The following is a 14,741-nucleotide window of genomic DNA, read 5'->3' as shown; positions in this document are numbered from 1 at the left end:
TAATATATTCAATTCCAGAAAAGCAGCTGAAGATATTTTAAGGATGTCTTTCAAAGAATTATTAAGTGGTTCTCAGAAAATGGACTGTCCCTTAATTTTGAAGTCACTATATCCATTTCTGTACATAGTCAGACCGACAATTGATGTAGCTTATGAACAGGGTTTAGGTAACTGGGTAGATTTCCCAAAATTTTTGGGTCTTCACATTGACGACAACTTGAACTGGATGAAGCATATTACTGAGCTTCTCAAGCAACAAAGTTCCGCTTCTTTCTCTCTTCGTATAATCGCTACGCTTGGTAAAACAGATCAGCCTCCTAACGTATTTTGCATATTTCCACGCAATAATGGCTTATGGAATAGTTTTCTGGGGTAACTCACCACTTAGACATAAAGTATTGATCGCACAAAAGGGAGAGTGAGAGTAATTAGTGGTGTTCACCGAAGGACGTCATGTAGCCACCTATTCAAGAAGTTAGGTATTTCATCTGCACCATCAGAGTAGATTTATTCACTAATGAAATTCGTTACAAATAATCCATCTCACTTCTCGAAGAACAGTGATGTTCATATGTACAACACTAGAGGGAAAAATGACGTTTCCTATCCGTTATTGAAGCTGTCAGTTGCTCAAAAAGGAGTACATTATCCAGGAACAAAAATCTTTGATCATTTTCCCAACAACATAAAGTGTCTGGGAAGTAGCAGATCAAGTTTATAATCTAGCTTAAAATCATTTCTTTTGGACAACTCATTCTATTCCATGGACGAGTTTCTGTTTCGGAAATGGTAAACAAATAATTCTACCTCTAAATACAGTTGCATACAATTGCATGTGAATAACTAAAAATTTCAGTAATATTAATATAAGCACTATATATATATATATATATATATATATATATATATATATATATATATATATATATATATATATAATGTGACTTGTTCCACGTCATATCGATAAAATAATCGTAAAAATGATCTACAGATCGTGATACAACTAAACTGAACCACCTAGTGATCAGAAGACGCAGACTGGAATCTTGGCATTGGTACAAATTTTCGTTCGTCGCTTCAGGCTATATATATATATATATATATATATATATATATATATATATATATATATATATATATATATATTATAAATTGAAGTTGGTATATAGAATAATACCGAAAGTGGTGGCTGACAGCAGATGCGGTGTTCTTACAAGGAGAACAGAAATATGGTAATCAGTAGTGTCCGTTTTAGCACAGTACTGCGTTGAGGTACAGGCTGGCTACCTTGTAAACCTTTCATAAGGAAGGAATGTGTGTCTGCATCGATGTAATGCAGGGAGGGGGTCCTTTATGTGATAACTACTGTAGGAAAAAATGATCATTGCTTATGGCATAGCACCAAAACGACCAATAATGAGGACACTGGCACTAACATCCACAGTAGAAATCAACAGCTCTGTTGTCCCTGCTTCTAGTGCGACCTCGATTTGAGTGGATGCCATACTTTTTTGTCCTTCCCCTCTCTTCTCCTGGGAGACCCCAGTTAGCTCTCTTCCTATCAAGTGGTCCTTAATTAATGCCCCGGTCAACAGTGAAAGCGATTAGCCCACTGTATCTCGATGATCTTGGCCATTTCCTACTGTAGTGGTGTGCCCACTCACAGCTCGTCCTCCTCGTCTCCCATCACAGCCCATTCCCTCTCCTCGTTCGAGAACCTCCACAGTCCTCGACAACATATTCAGAACAAAATCGTATCCTACTACAATATTAAACACTACGCAAATACCGTAATTGCTTCTTCAGTAAAATGTTAAAACAGTCCGATGATTTCTCGATCCACCACTCTTCTCTAAGAAAAATTACCTGTATGTTATCAGATCTCAAGATGTCACACGAATTTTATCATTTGGCAGTTTCACCACAGCTAGCTTCACTTCTCAGGTCTCGGGGCAGTTAAACATGTGTGACGAAGAATAGACACTAATTCTGTAGCATCTTCATGTTCTTTGGACAACTGAAGGCACTATTCTTAGTAAAGGCAGTGCTCCAGCCTCACGGTGACACGTTCTTTCTTCTTAAATACAGCTGTCGGCTAGGCTGGACAGACTGGAAACATCCCATAAAATCAAACAATAGTTTCGGGCTGCCAGAGAAGCGCTTGGGTACGGAACTTTTATCCGGACGATACTTCGCTCTACACCTGTGATATTGCTGGCACTGGTTCCACGAGTGCCTGTGTCCTAGTTGCATAAAAGGGCCCACATTTTTCTGCCGTGCCCTAAATCACCTTTGATGAGGCCATTATGTATGCAATTCTCAAGCTCTCTCAGAAAAGCTACTAATATACCTACCATCAGGTTACATGTAAAAATTCTACCTAAGATAAGAAGTCAGTACATGCAGTCCATTCCAGTCACATATTTACTTTATCAAGCTTACATTGCTAGATCCTGCCTCCTTTTAGTTGAATTAATTATCATGTAGGATGAATAGAGACAAGCCGAATCGCTTGCTGATGTTCAGCAGAAAAAATATAATGAGAAATAACGGAGATCCTTTTGATAAAACTAAACAGAGTTTACCAAAATGTTTCTGATGTTCCTGAAGAGGAAAGTCTGCAGCGTGTGTGGAGCTTTGTCACTGAGACATAAGCTATTGTTAAGAAAGCCTTTTAAAACCTAATGGTGCCTCGGAGAGCAATGGAAAATTCATACTACGAATTGCTAGGAAAAACTGGACAGGAAAGGAATTTAATAAGCTACATGTTCGGGAGTAATGCGTAATAATTACTGTAATTAGCGTTAAATATAGATATGACTGGCATTTTTATGGAAGTGACTTCAAGGTCTGCACGTGACGAGGAAAGACACAATGACCTAACGGAAGATGCACAGGTTGCATCTTAATGCACGCAGTGGCACAATGTAAGCTTATCACCAAAGATGGTAACGCAAAGGAACGACATTTATCCAGCTGTAGAGACCATGTGCCTGGCACGGACAGTTATGCTGTTTGTTAAGGTGCTTACTGAACGAGTTTGCATCGTTTTCCATGGTTCAAATACGAGGATGAGTCAAATGAAAACCTTAAATTTGTAATAACAAATCGAAATTTCGCGCCGTTATCCTGTAAGTTGGTGAGCGTGCTACAAACAGCGTGCCGAATGGCCTGTAGGTGGCAGCATAGTGCAGATGCACACATACCGTCGAGTAATAGTATAAAGATGGCCGCCCCACTTGCGACTTGCACCAGGGAAGAACAGAGTTCAGTTATTCGGTTTTTGCGTAGTTAAGGTGTGAAACCTATTGAAATTCATCGACGAATGATGGTTCAGTACGGTGGTGCATGTTTGTCACAGCAGCAAGTCTATGAATGGAAGAGGAAGTTCGCAAATGGTGTGACTTCAGTGGAAGATGCTCCTCGTCCAGGCCTGGCACAACAAGTTGTGACTCCACAGAAAATTGCAGCAGTTGAAGCCACAGTGAAGGAAAACCGCCGAGTGACACTGAATGACATTGCAGCATGTTTAAAGATTTTTCATGGGTCATACACCACATAGTGCATGAGGTGCTCCAGTTACACAAAGTTTCTGCAAGATGGGTGCCACGGCAGCTGACTCCTGAAATGAGAGAACGACTTATTGATGCTTGTGAAGATCTTCTTCGGCGTTTTGAACGAGAAGGTGATGCCTTCCTTGCAAGAATCGTTACTGGGGACGAAACCTGGGTTCACTTCCACCAACCGGAAACGAAGAGTGCGAGCAACCCGGACCTTGCCCCCAAGTGATTTCCATATGTTTGGACCACTCAAAGACGCAGAGGGAGGAAAGAAGTTCCGTTCTGATGAAGAGGTACGGCACGCGGTGCATGAGTGGTTGCGCAGACTACCAAAAGAATTTTGTTCTAAAGTAATTTAAGCATTTTGTAAGCGCTGGAGGACTTGCATTGAGCGTGGGGGAGATTATGTTGAAAAGTGATACAGCTTTGTACCACTTCTGCACAATAAATAATATTTAAAAAAACATTTAAGGTTTTAATTTGAATCACCCTCGTAACCTTCAGCTTCGTGGAATAAGGAGACCTAAGTAACAAATACACCAGTGCAGTTCTGTAATTCATATGGTGGATGGACGGTTGCATGAAGTGAATCTGTCTGGCATATAATGCAGGCAGAGCCATAAAAAGACGCACTTCCAATTCTGTTTTATTTATGATTCACAAATTTTAGAACATAAGAGTGCTTTTTTTAATTCAAGATAAGTAGTGTTGGTACGATTTGCTTTCTAGGTTCAGAAAACGTCCGCAACGTGGTATTAATGAGCACAGTTCCTCTCAGATGACATGTGTTAAAACGTTATTAAGACTTAGTCATACTTCTGCCGTTACAATCTGTAGACGGGTATAGTTTTACAGTAAACTATATTACTTTGATCGATTCAACATTTTTTAATTTTCCAATAGTGTATCGGTAAGATGTTTTTTTGTTTGCTCATGGCTCAGTGTGGCTCGTGAAATGGACAGCCTGCTGTGGTCGATTGTGTTGAGCCAATGCCTTTGCGGAATGTCAGTCTTGTGTCTGCTGTTATTTCAGATGGCTCTGGTGAGTACCACTCAATTAAATACCGAACAATAAGAACAACATTCTTCTGATTTCTTACTTGATAACAGGAAACTCCCTTTAGTGTTATATACCCATCATTCACTTGCAATAAGTTCGAAGTTGGACAAACTATAAAAAACATGAGGCGACCTGCATGTCATCCAAAGAATCCATTGTCAGTATCTGATTTTATTTATCGGTTTTGCCATTCTGTTTGAATAAATATTCACAGTTGCCACCATGGTGGTAACATGCTATATAGTTTGTTAAAAAAACTTTATTTGTGGGATGAAAAGCGTGAATGGTTGAGCTTGAGTCCCGTCAAGTCGTATACATAGGGTACAGTCCACATGACACACGTAAACAGGTGTGAGCTCGTTGAAAGAACCATCCTGGCATTTAGTTTAACCCACTTTAAGGAAATATCCAAATGTTAGTGTGTAAGAGTGAGAAAATATCAAGAAAGAAAACCTCCTAAAAATTTGCAGTTATGACATAGGTAATAACTTAAAGAACAAAGAACTGAATAAGAACTCTGTTTAAGAATTAAAAGCAAAACATGTATATTCGTGTTGTATGTATGATGTAAACGCACAATGGCACTCCTGTAAAGAATATTTTTCAAACCTTATGTGATTTTTTATATTATGTTTATTTGGACAGTATACATTGACTATCGAGACAATTGCCAAGTACCTGAGCTACATGGCGTCGATACTTCTTCAGATCTTCTGCTACTGCTGGTTCGGAGACAATCTAAGTTCAAAGGTAAGTAATAATAATATCCTCTTTTATATCCAAGCCACTTGATAACCGCGTATTTGCCCGGTTCCTTATTTACGCAGTTCATCCATTACAGAGAAGAGTAGTCAAATATATCAAGAAATCTTATCTACGCGTGTTATAGGTATGAGAATTGTGCACAAATTACAATGTAAATACTTCAGATATACCTTACATGATGTATTAAACTCAAATCTTGTTTATAGGAAATATTTTTAATTTCCCTGTAAGAGCAAGACTGATTTGTATGTGAATCTACTCTGCATCAAGTAATACAAAATACGTTGTGAGAGATGTACGGTTCTCTGCCGCAATAACATTGCTTAACAGATTGCTCTGTGAGCTGTTGGTCGCAATGCGGAAGTCCTACAGGAAATTTCAATACTGTAAAGAATGACGGATGCCGTCTTTATGACTTTCTTTTGAATTAAAGCGTCTGGCAGCATCTAGACACGTGTTGTTGAAACACTTCACAGTTTTAGCGATACTAGGTACGTACAAATTAAAATAAAGCGAAACCACATTTTAAACAAAAGAGGTCGTGGTAGCAACTGAGTTCAATATGAGAAGCTGGCTTCTTTCAGAAAAGTGGATCTATTTGGTACGTTTATACCTTCCAACTGAACAACTATATCTGTGAGTTAAATGTCTATTTAGCATATGTGTCTACTTAATCGGTTTATCAGTGCTCTGTGCTACTTTCAAGGTATCTAATACTTCGTCTCGTTTTAGATCCCAGCAGTACACATCAGAAAAACAGAAACATTCTCAACATAGATACCCATTGCTTCTATCCGACTCTGCGACAGGCTACCACACACTCAGCGTTACTGTAACACTTTGTTGCATACAAGAAAAATTTGAAGCACTTCCTCAGACCCCGGCGGTATCTTTCCCGTAAACATTAACATATATGACAATTTAGCACTGTAAAACAATAAAGCGGAGCAAATTCCTGCTTCTATTAATCTTCCTACTCTTTTCGTAGCCGTAATATAATATTTTCTTATTATGTAGTGCTACAATATAATACATCTGCGCTATTTGTGACGTTGCTTGCTCAGAACGACCATGAGACCCGGAAGACAGCAGACACAACCGACCAAGTTGATACTGTGTTCTTTGTTATATGGAAGGGGATCGATATCGTTTAGACGTGTTATCTAGTGAATATTAGTGATTAAAGGTGTTGTAAACCACCTACTTCGTTGATGAAATACATTTCTCCTAGCCCAGAATATATGACCAGTTTAGATGATAGAGTTCCCAGTAAGCAAAGCACAACATATGGCTCTTATCAGCACAGAGTCTTCAGATTTAAACGTAAGTTAAAGTGTATGCCAGTGGGGTGGGTTAACCATGCATATATTAGCAAACAAACTAACGGATAATATCGGAATCTCGAGGATACTGTTCCCAGTTAACACAGAAGTTACAAAGCCAGAAAACTGAAGCGAAATTTAGGAAGACCTGCACGAGTCCGTTGCTTGCAGATATTCTCAGTGTAACCAAATGTAATTGACTGTACGTAATTGGACAGTATAGTTGCCGAATAATCACTGGAAACAACTGCATCCATAAAATATCTAGGAGACCAGAAACAAACCGAAAGAACCACATAAAATCAGTCACTGGAGAAGCAAATACCAGACTCATTTTCATTGGAAGAATACTCAGGTAATGTATCCCAGACATGAAAAGTGTCTATTACAAAACCAGCGTTCGGATATTTAAAAACTTTCAGTCAATCTGGGAAGCTGTTACACATTATTTTGATATTCATGCAGCCAACTCATTTTTATACAATTATTGAAGCTGTTTAACGCATATATTGACAAAAGTTTCACATTGTGAGAGCACTCTTTCCCACAAACCCACTTACAAATATTGTCACATCCGAACATTTAATGTAGCATTTCTTACATTAATGAAATTACATTCTTTTGCAATGCTTCATTGTCATATATCCACACCTTTAGCAGTAACCAAGCTTTGTAAAAGTTTGAAGGTTCTTCTGTCGATGGTAGAGAGAAACGGTTGTGCTGCAACGATGTACCATGCATCCCATGTTCGGTAATTTAAGAAGTAGGATACTCCATCACCAAAGGTATTTATGTCTTTTTGCTTTCCTACACACAGTAGGACGAGTTCATCTTCCCAATTTTATATGGATGTTGCTTATTTTTTTTTTTTTTTTTGTGGTTTTAGGGCGCACAACTTCAACGGTCATTAGCGCCCAGACTACGTTAGGAATGCACCGCGAGTCACAAGTTTAAAACAGCAACGAAACGGAAAACACGATAAAAGACAGACTGACAGGCATAGGATTAAAAAAGAAAACAGCAAAATCAAATGTCCTTTGAGAGGGTTGTCAAATTGATAAAATGAAGAACGCGAGCAGCTGCTCGTGGGTCATCCGCTAAAATGGCTTCTACAGTACAGGGCAGGCCATGATCAAGACGCAGGGTGTTAAAATCCGGACAGGACGTTAAAATGTGGCGGACCGTCAGCAATTGCCCACATGGGCAGAACGGCGCCGGCGCAGCCGTCAGCAGATGGCGATGGCTGAACCGGCAGTGTCCAATTCGTAACTGGGCCAAAACTACCTCCTCCCGCCGAGAAGGGCGTGAGGAGGACGTCCAAGCCACGGGAAGAGGTTTTAATGCCCGAAGCTAGTTGCCTGTAAGTGCAGCCCAATCGGCATGCCACAACGATAAAATGCGCCGACAAATTACCCTGCTACAATCTGACGAAGGGACACAACAAGAAGCTGTCCGAAGCTGGAGGACCGCAGCCTTGGCCGCGGCATCTGCAGCTTCGTTCCCGGGGATACCGACATGGCCAGGAACCCACATAAAGCTAACCGGAGAACCGACGTCCACCAGCTGCTGAAGAGAGCGTTGGATCCGGTGCACGAAAGGGTGAACCGGGTACGGATCACTGAGGCTCTGGATAGCGCTCAGGGAATCGGAGCAGATGATATATCCAGAATAACGGTGGCGGCAGATGTAAAGAACAGCCTGGTAGAGGGAAAAGAGCTCAGCTGTGAAGACCGAACAATGGCCATGGAGCCGGTAGTTGAAACTTTGTGCCCCGACAATAAAAGAACACCCGAGCCCGTCAGTGGTCTTAGAGCCATCTGTATAAATGAAGGTCATATTAATGAACTTCGAACGAAGTTCGACAAAACGGGAGTGGTAGACCGAACCGGGGGTAACCTCCTTCGGGAGCGAGCAGAGGTGAAGGTGGACGCGAACCTGAGCCTGGAGCCAAGGTGGCGTGTGGCTCTCGCCCACTCGAAAGGTTGCAGGGAGTGAAAAATTAAGGTGTTGAAGGAGGCGACGAAAGCGAACTCCAGGGGGTAGCAGGGCAGAGACATACAACCCGTATTGACTGTTGAGAGAGTCATCAAAAAAGGAACGATAAGACGGGTGGTCGGGCATTGCCAGTAGCCGACAGGCATACCGACAAAGCAGTATATCGCGCCGGTAGGTGAGTGGCAACTCACCAGCGTCAGCATGAAGACTCTCGACGGGACTAGTATAAAACGCTCCGATCGCAAGTCGTAAACCCCGATGTTGTATGGAGTTGAGGCGGCGTAAGATGGATGGCCGTGCAGAGGAGTATACGAAGCTCCCATAATCCCGCTTGGAGCGGACGATCGACCGATATAGGCGAAGTAGGACGGTTCGATCCGCTCCCCACGACATACCACTGAGAACACGGAGGACATTTAGAGAACGGGTACAACGGGCAGCCAAATATGACACATGTGGAGACCAACTAAGTTTCCTGTCAAATGTAAGACCTAAAAATTTTGTTGTCTCCACGAATGGGAGAGCAACGGGACCGAGTCTTAAGGACGGTGGGAGAAACTCTTTGTAGCGCCAGAGGTTAATACAGACCGTCTTCTCGGCAGAAAAACGGAAGCCATTGGCGACACTCCAGGAGTAAAGACGGTCAAGAGAACGCTGAAGACAGCGCTCCAGGAGACACGTACGCTGCGCGCTGCAATAGATGGTAAAATCGTCCACGAAAAGGGAGCCTGATACATCAGCTGGGAGGCAATCCATTATTGGATTGATCGCTATGGCGAAGAGAGCGACGCTCAAAACTGAGCCCTGTGGCACCCCATTCTCCTGGCGAAAGGTGTCTGACAGGACAGAACCCACACGTACCCTGAACTGTCGATCCATTAAAAAGGAACGAATAAAAAGAGGGAGGCGACCGCGAAGGCCCCATGTATGCATGGTGCGGAGAATGCCCGCCCTCCAACAGGTGTCGTAAGCCTTCTCCAAATCAAAGAACACAGCCGCGGTCGGGCGCTTCCGCAAGAAGTTATTCATAATGAAGGTCGACAAGGTAACCAGATGGTCAACAGCAGAGCGGCGCCTACGAAATCCACATTGTACATTGGTAAGTAGGCGTCGAGACTCGAGCAGCCAAACCAATCGAGAGTTAACCATTCGCTCCATCACTTTACAGACACAGCTGGTAAGCGAGATGGGTCGATAACTGGAAGGCAAGTGCTTGTCCTTCCCCGGCTTAGGAATCGGGACAACAATAGACTCGCGCCAGCATGCGGGAACATGTCCCTCAATCCAGATGCGATTGTAAGTACGAAGAAGAAAATCTTTACCCGCAGGAGAAAGGTTCCTCAGCATCTGAATATGAATAGAATCAGGCCCTGGAGCGGAGGACCGTGATCGGCCAAGTGCGTTTTCGAGTTCCCGCATGGTGAATGGGGCATTATAACTTTCACGATTCGAGGAGCGGAAGTTATGTGGCCTAGCCTCCTCTGCCTGTTTGCGGGGGAGGAAGGCAGGGTGGTAATGAGCGGAGCTCGAAACCTCTGCGAAAAAGCGGCCGAAGGCATTGGAGACAGCCTCAGGGGCCACAAGGACGTCATTCGCGACCGTCAAGCCAGAAACTGGTGAGTGGACCTTAGTGCCAGATAGCCGGCGCAGGCTACCCCAGACAACAGAAGAAGGAGTAAAACTGTTGAAGGTGCTTGTGAAAGCAGCCCAGCTGGCTTTCTTGCTTTCTTTAATAATACGACGACACTGTGCACGTAATCGCTTATAATTGATACAATTCGCCACTGTACCATTGTTAAGTATTCTCTCCATATCTGGGTTAGTTCCTTATACCAGGGGAATGCAGCTGTACGTATATGTACTTCATTGTAGCGGCGTCATCTAGCAGCACGAGGTATTTCCCATTCCAGACCCCTTTCTACTAACGCTTCCTTGAAATGGATTACGAAATCCGAATAAAGGGTACTATCGTACTCCTGCCTGACTGTAGAATTTGTTTCTTTCACTAGCATGCCAGCCAATTCATTCCTCGAAAGCTACAGTTGGCTTAGTAACTTCTGTTCCTCTCTTGTTAGTATCAGACCTGCCGGATTATCATGTGGTACTATTTATGATAGTTTAATACTTCTAGTATTGCAAAAAGGTTTGCAATAGGTTTGTTTATAAATAAATAAATCTTCTGCTACCACTCACGGTTTTTCTTTTTTTACTTTTCGCACGACGCGTTCCGAGAAATAATTCCCATTTTCAAGTGAGTTTTTTACGTGTATTAAGCCATTTCTTTTGATGTTGTCAGTGTGTGTGAGTCTGCTTCATTTCGTTGACTTTTACTGCAATACATAAGAAACACGCCAATTTTTAGTTGGGTATCAATTCTTTTTGTGAAGTTAGTGGCGAAATTTAGAAGAATTTGTACTTACAGTTTTCTAATGGTCTATCTGTACAGAGTCTTACACGCACTTAACATCAAACACATCGAAAATATCTTATATAAACAAAACAGTTACAAAGATAGTCTTGTAGGTAGTCCACAGAGATAACATTACAGGTCTTCCACAGATTATGATATGCTTTGGTACAGAGGTTATTTATCTTAACAATTCAGCACATTGAAAAAGACCTATCCAAACAATTTCAAAATTAAATTAAGGAACAATTAAAGAACACACATTTCCTGTTGACAGAAACTGAAAAGAAATACCTTACATGTATGAATCCAAAAGCACCACACCTAAGAGCACAGCAAAAAATTCACATAAATGGAAACCCGATATGTCCCATGGTCAACTATATAAATAGCCTAGCATACAAACTGTGACAAAAACTCAATAACATACTGATAAAAAATTATACATATAAACAACATATCCCATAAAAAACAGCATGATTCTAGCTAAAGAACTAGGAACCAGAAAGCTCCCCAAGATGCACAGTTTATATCACCTGAAATCACCAACCTATACTGAAACATACCCATACAAGAAGCTCTAACAGTAATAGAAAAGAACCTTATTCAACACAAGAAACTTTCATACACAGAGATTGTCGAATTTAAGGAACTCCTCCAGTTAACCCTAAGTTACAACTATTGTACATTTAGTAACAACATTTATAAACAACCAGATGGCCTAGCAATGGGATTATGTATATACCGTACCATAGCTGACGTATACATAAATCACTTAGAACAAAAGTTATTTGACAGCCAAGAACCTTGGCTAAAGATGATAGAATTTTATAGGAGATATGTAGAAGACACACTACTCTTAGTGAAAGGGGATACCAAACACATCACAGACATTCTAAATCATTTTAATAATCGAAATGAGAAAATCAAATTACAGTGGAAAATGAGAAAAATAAAAGTATCAACTTTTTAGACCTAAATATTACAAGACAGAACAACACATGCACTTTCTAAATTTATAGGAAAAACACAGTGACTGACCCCACAATCCCTGCAGCCTCATATCCATAAACAGGCAAAACACAGGTCAATGTTGCATAGGGCAACAAAAATACCATTCAACTAAGAAAATATGCAACAAGAAATAAACACAGTGAAAAAGATTGCTTTTGCCTTTGGTTACAAAGCTTCCATGGTTGACACAATCTTAGACAAAGTGAAGAAAAACCAAGGTACAAATTGCACAACAGAAGAAAAAGTGAAAAACAAATGTATATCTAGTATTCCATACATAGGCAATGTATCACAGAAGATTGCAAATATTTTCAAAAGTGACAGATTAAAAACTGGGTTTTCTACATCTAATAAACTACAGCAAAAACTAATACATAGTATAAAGTGTAATCATGATCCATATTCAGTCTCTGGAATATACAAGGTAACATGCCAGGAATATTCCAAGTTCTACCTAGGACAAACAGGCCGAAATTTCAACACCAGGTACGCAGAGCACGTAAGAGAATACACACACAACAAACACACTACATCAGCAATAGCAACACATTCATAATACAGGACACCCATTTGGAAAAATAGAGCGAAATGTCAAAGTACTCCACCGACTGAATAAAGGACATATAATGGATTTGCTTGAAGAACTGGAGATATATTCACATTACAGAAAATATGAAGATAAAAAATTCAATGAAAAACCTGAAAGTGAATCAGTGAATTTCTTCAGATGTTTTGATAATATACTTAAATAAAAATAGTAAAACATAGACATAAGCCAAATTGTAAAATCAATATAAGTAATTTATGAGCCAAATTGTAAAGATAAATAACCTCTGTACGAAAGCATATCATAATCTGTGGAAGACCTATAATGTTACCTCTGTGGACTACCTGTAAAACGATCTTTGTAACTGTTTTCTTTATACAAGATATTTTCGATGTGTAAAGTGTACCTCAAGTTGAGTGTGATGTTTAGTGTGTGTGAGACTCTGTACAGATGGACCATTAGAAAACTCTTCTTCTTTAGAAATTCTTCTGAATTTCGCCACTAACTTCACAAAAAGAATTGATACCCAACTAAAAAATCGCGTGTTTCTTATGTACTGCAGTAGAAGTCAACGAAATGAAGCAGACTCTCACACACACTGAATACATCAAAAGAAATGGCATAATACAGAAAACACGCACTTGAAAATGGGAATTATTTCTCGAAACGCCTCGTGCGAAAATTAAAGTATTGAAAAATCGTGACTGGCAGCAGAAGATTTATTTATTTACAAACAAATCTATAGTTTCTGCAGTGGCAGGCTTTCAAAAATTAAAATAGATCAAAGCAAAAAGGTTTGCAAATCAGTTAATATGATGTGTACTTCAGGCCAGCCAAAACTACTGACAATTCTGCTGTCATAATTCTTTTTTCTGGAAGAAATTTAGATTACCTGTACCCCATGTGGAGGATATGATGAGCAATAAAAAGAAGAACGGCCCTTTGATTCGTCCGTATACAGAATGAAGAAAAATTCGCGCACTCGCAGCCCAATTATTCACAAACTAGCAATACGAAGACACCTGTCACTAAATTTCGGCTTGCCCGTGTTTCCGGCAGTAAGTGGACGTTAAAGATAGACAAAATGGCAACGTTGTAATCACATTTACGGTAACTGTCTCCGCCGCATATAGCAGTAGTGCAGTGCTGCTGGTGCAGTGGATAGCTTTTGGGTTATTAGTATCGAGGAGCTTGAGGGTTCGATTCTGGGTCGAGGTGTATTCGCTTTCATTTGCCAATTTCAGTTTTCCATGTAGTACTGCAGTATACACCGTTTCTTAAGCTACATGCTTCCGACTTTTACGTAGTATACTTTTATAAATTATGTGTAAAGCACGTTGCTAGCCCTGCTGGCGATTTAAGGTCACTAGGAAATGTAATGGACCTGTGCGTGCCAAGACTAATAATAGTCGGTACCAATCGATGGAACTATTCGGGGACGCTACACAGAAAACGGGTTTGGAATCTAGCATATGCAGTGGTGTGGAACAATTTGCGTCCACAATGAGCAATGGGCGTGTTTAAAAGTTGACTAGTGAAAACGATAGTACTTTCATTTCCGTGTACATAATATTTAAGCGTAAATGTTTTGTAGAAGATTCGCCGTAATCGTTGTATGACGATTAAGATACAAAACAAGGTACCACGTAAGTCTACATGTAGCAAATAAAAGCAAATATGTCTCAACGGAGAATCGAACCCTCGACCTCCTGCAAGCTAACCCAAAACACTATCCACCGCGCCAACAGCACAGTTGTACGCCGCTACTTACCGTACATGTGATTACAGTATCGTCAGACGGCCAATCTTTAATGTTCATTTACTACCGGAATTATACACAGGATGAAATTTTGTGATAGACATTTTTGTATTGCTAGTAAGTGGGGAATTTCACTGCGAAGTCTGAGTGCGTGAATTTTCTTCACACTGTACATAAATGTTCCTACCCTCGGTGACTCTCAGCCAACAGTACCCCGCATTCCTTTCCTTTAGCGAAGTACTCAGGAATAGTGTGCTACTGTCGCAGGTTCGAATCCTGCCTCGGGCATGGATGTGTGTGATGTCCTTAGGT

At 40.7% G+C, this 14,741-nt stretch overlaps 1 protein-coding gene across 1 annotated transcript in view; it reads left to right on the top strand.

The window, feature by feature from the left end:
- The window catches only part of LOC126263248 (odorant receptor 4-like), an 82,679-nt gene that overhangs the window by 61,878 nt on the left and 6,060 nt on the right, over window positions 1-14,741 (top strand). The window contains exons 3-4 of the mRNA XM_049960332.1: window positions 4,464-4,470; window positions 5,266-5,370. Of these exons, the coding sequence (XP_049816289.1) occupies window positions 4,464-4,470; window positions 5,266-5,370 (112 nt within the window). The remainder of the gene's footprint in view (window positions 1-4,463; window positions 4,471-5,265; window positions 5,371-14,741) is intronic.

The sequence above is a fragment of the Schistocerca nitens genome, chromosome 6 (assembly GCF_023898315.1).
Source record: "Schistocerca nitens isolate TAMUIC-IGC-003100 chromosome 6, iqSchNite1.1, whole genome shotgun sequence".
Lineage (NCBI taxonomy): Eukaryota > Metazoa > Arthropoda > Insecta > Orthoptera > Acrididae > Schistocerca > Schistocerca nitens.
Note: the sequence above shows the minus strand (reverse complement) of the source record. Positions and strands in the feature narration are given on the sequence as shown.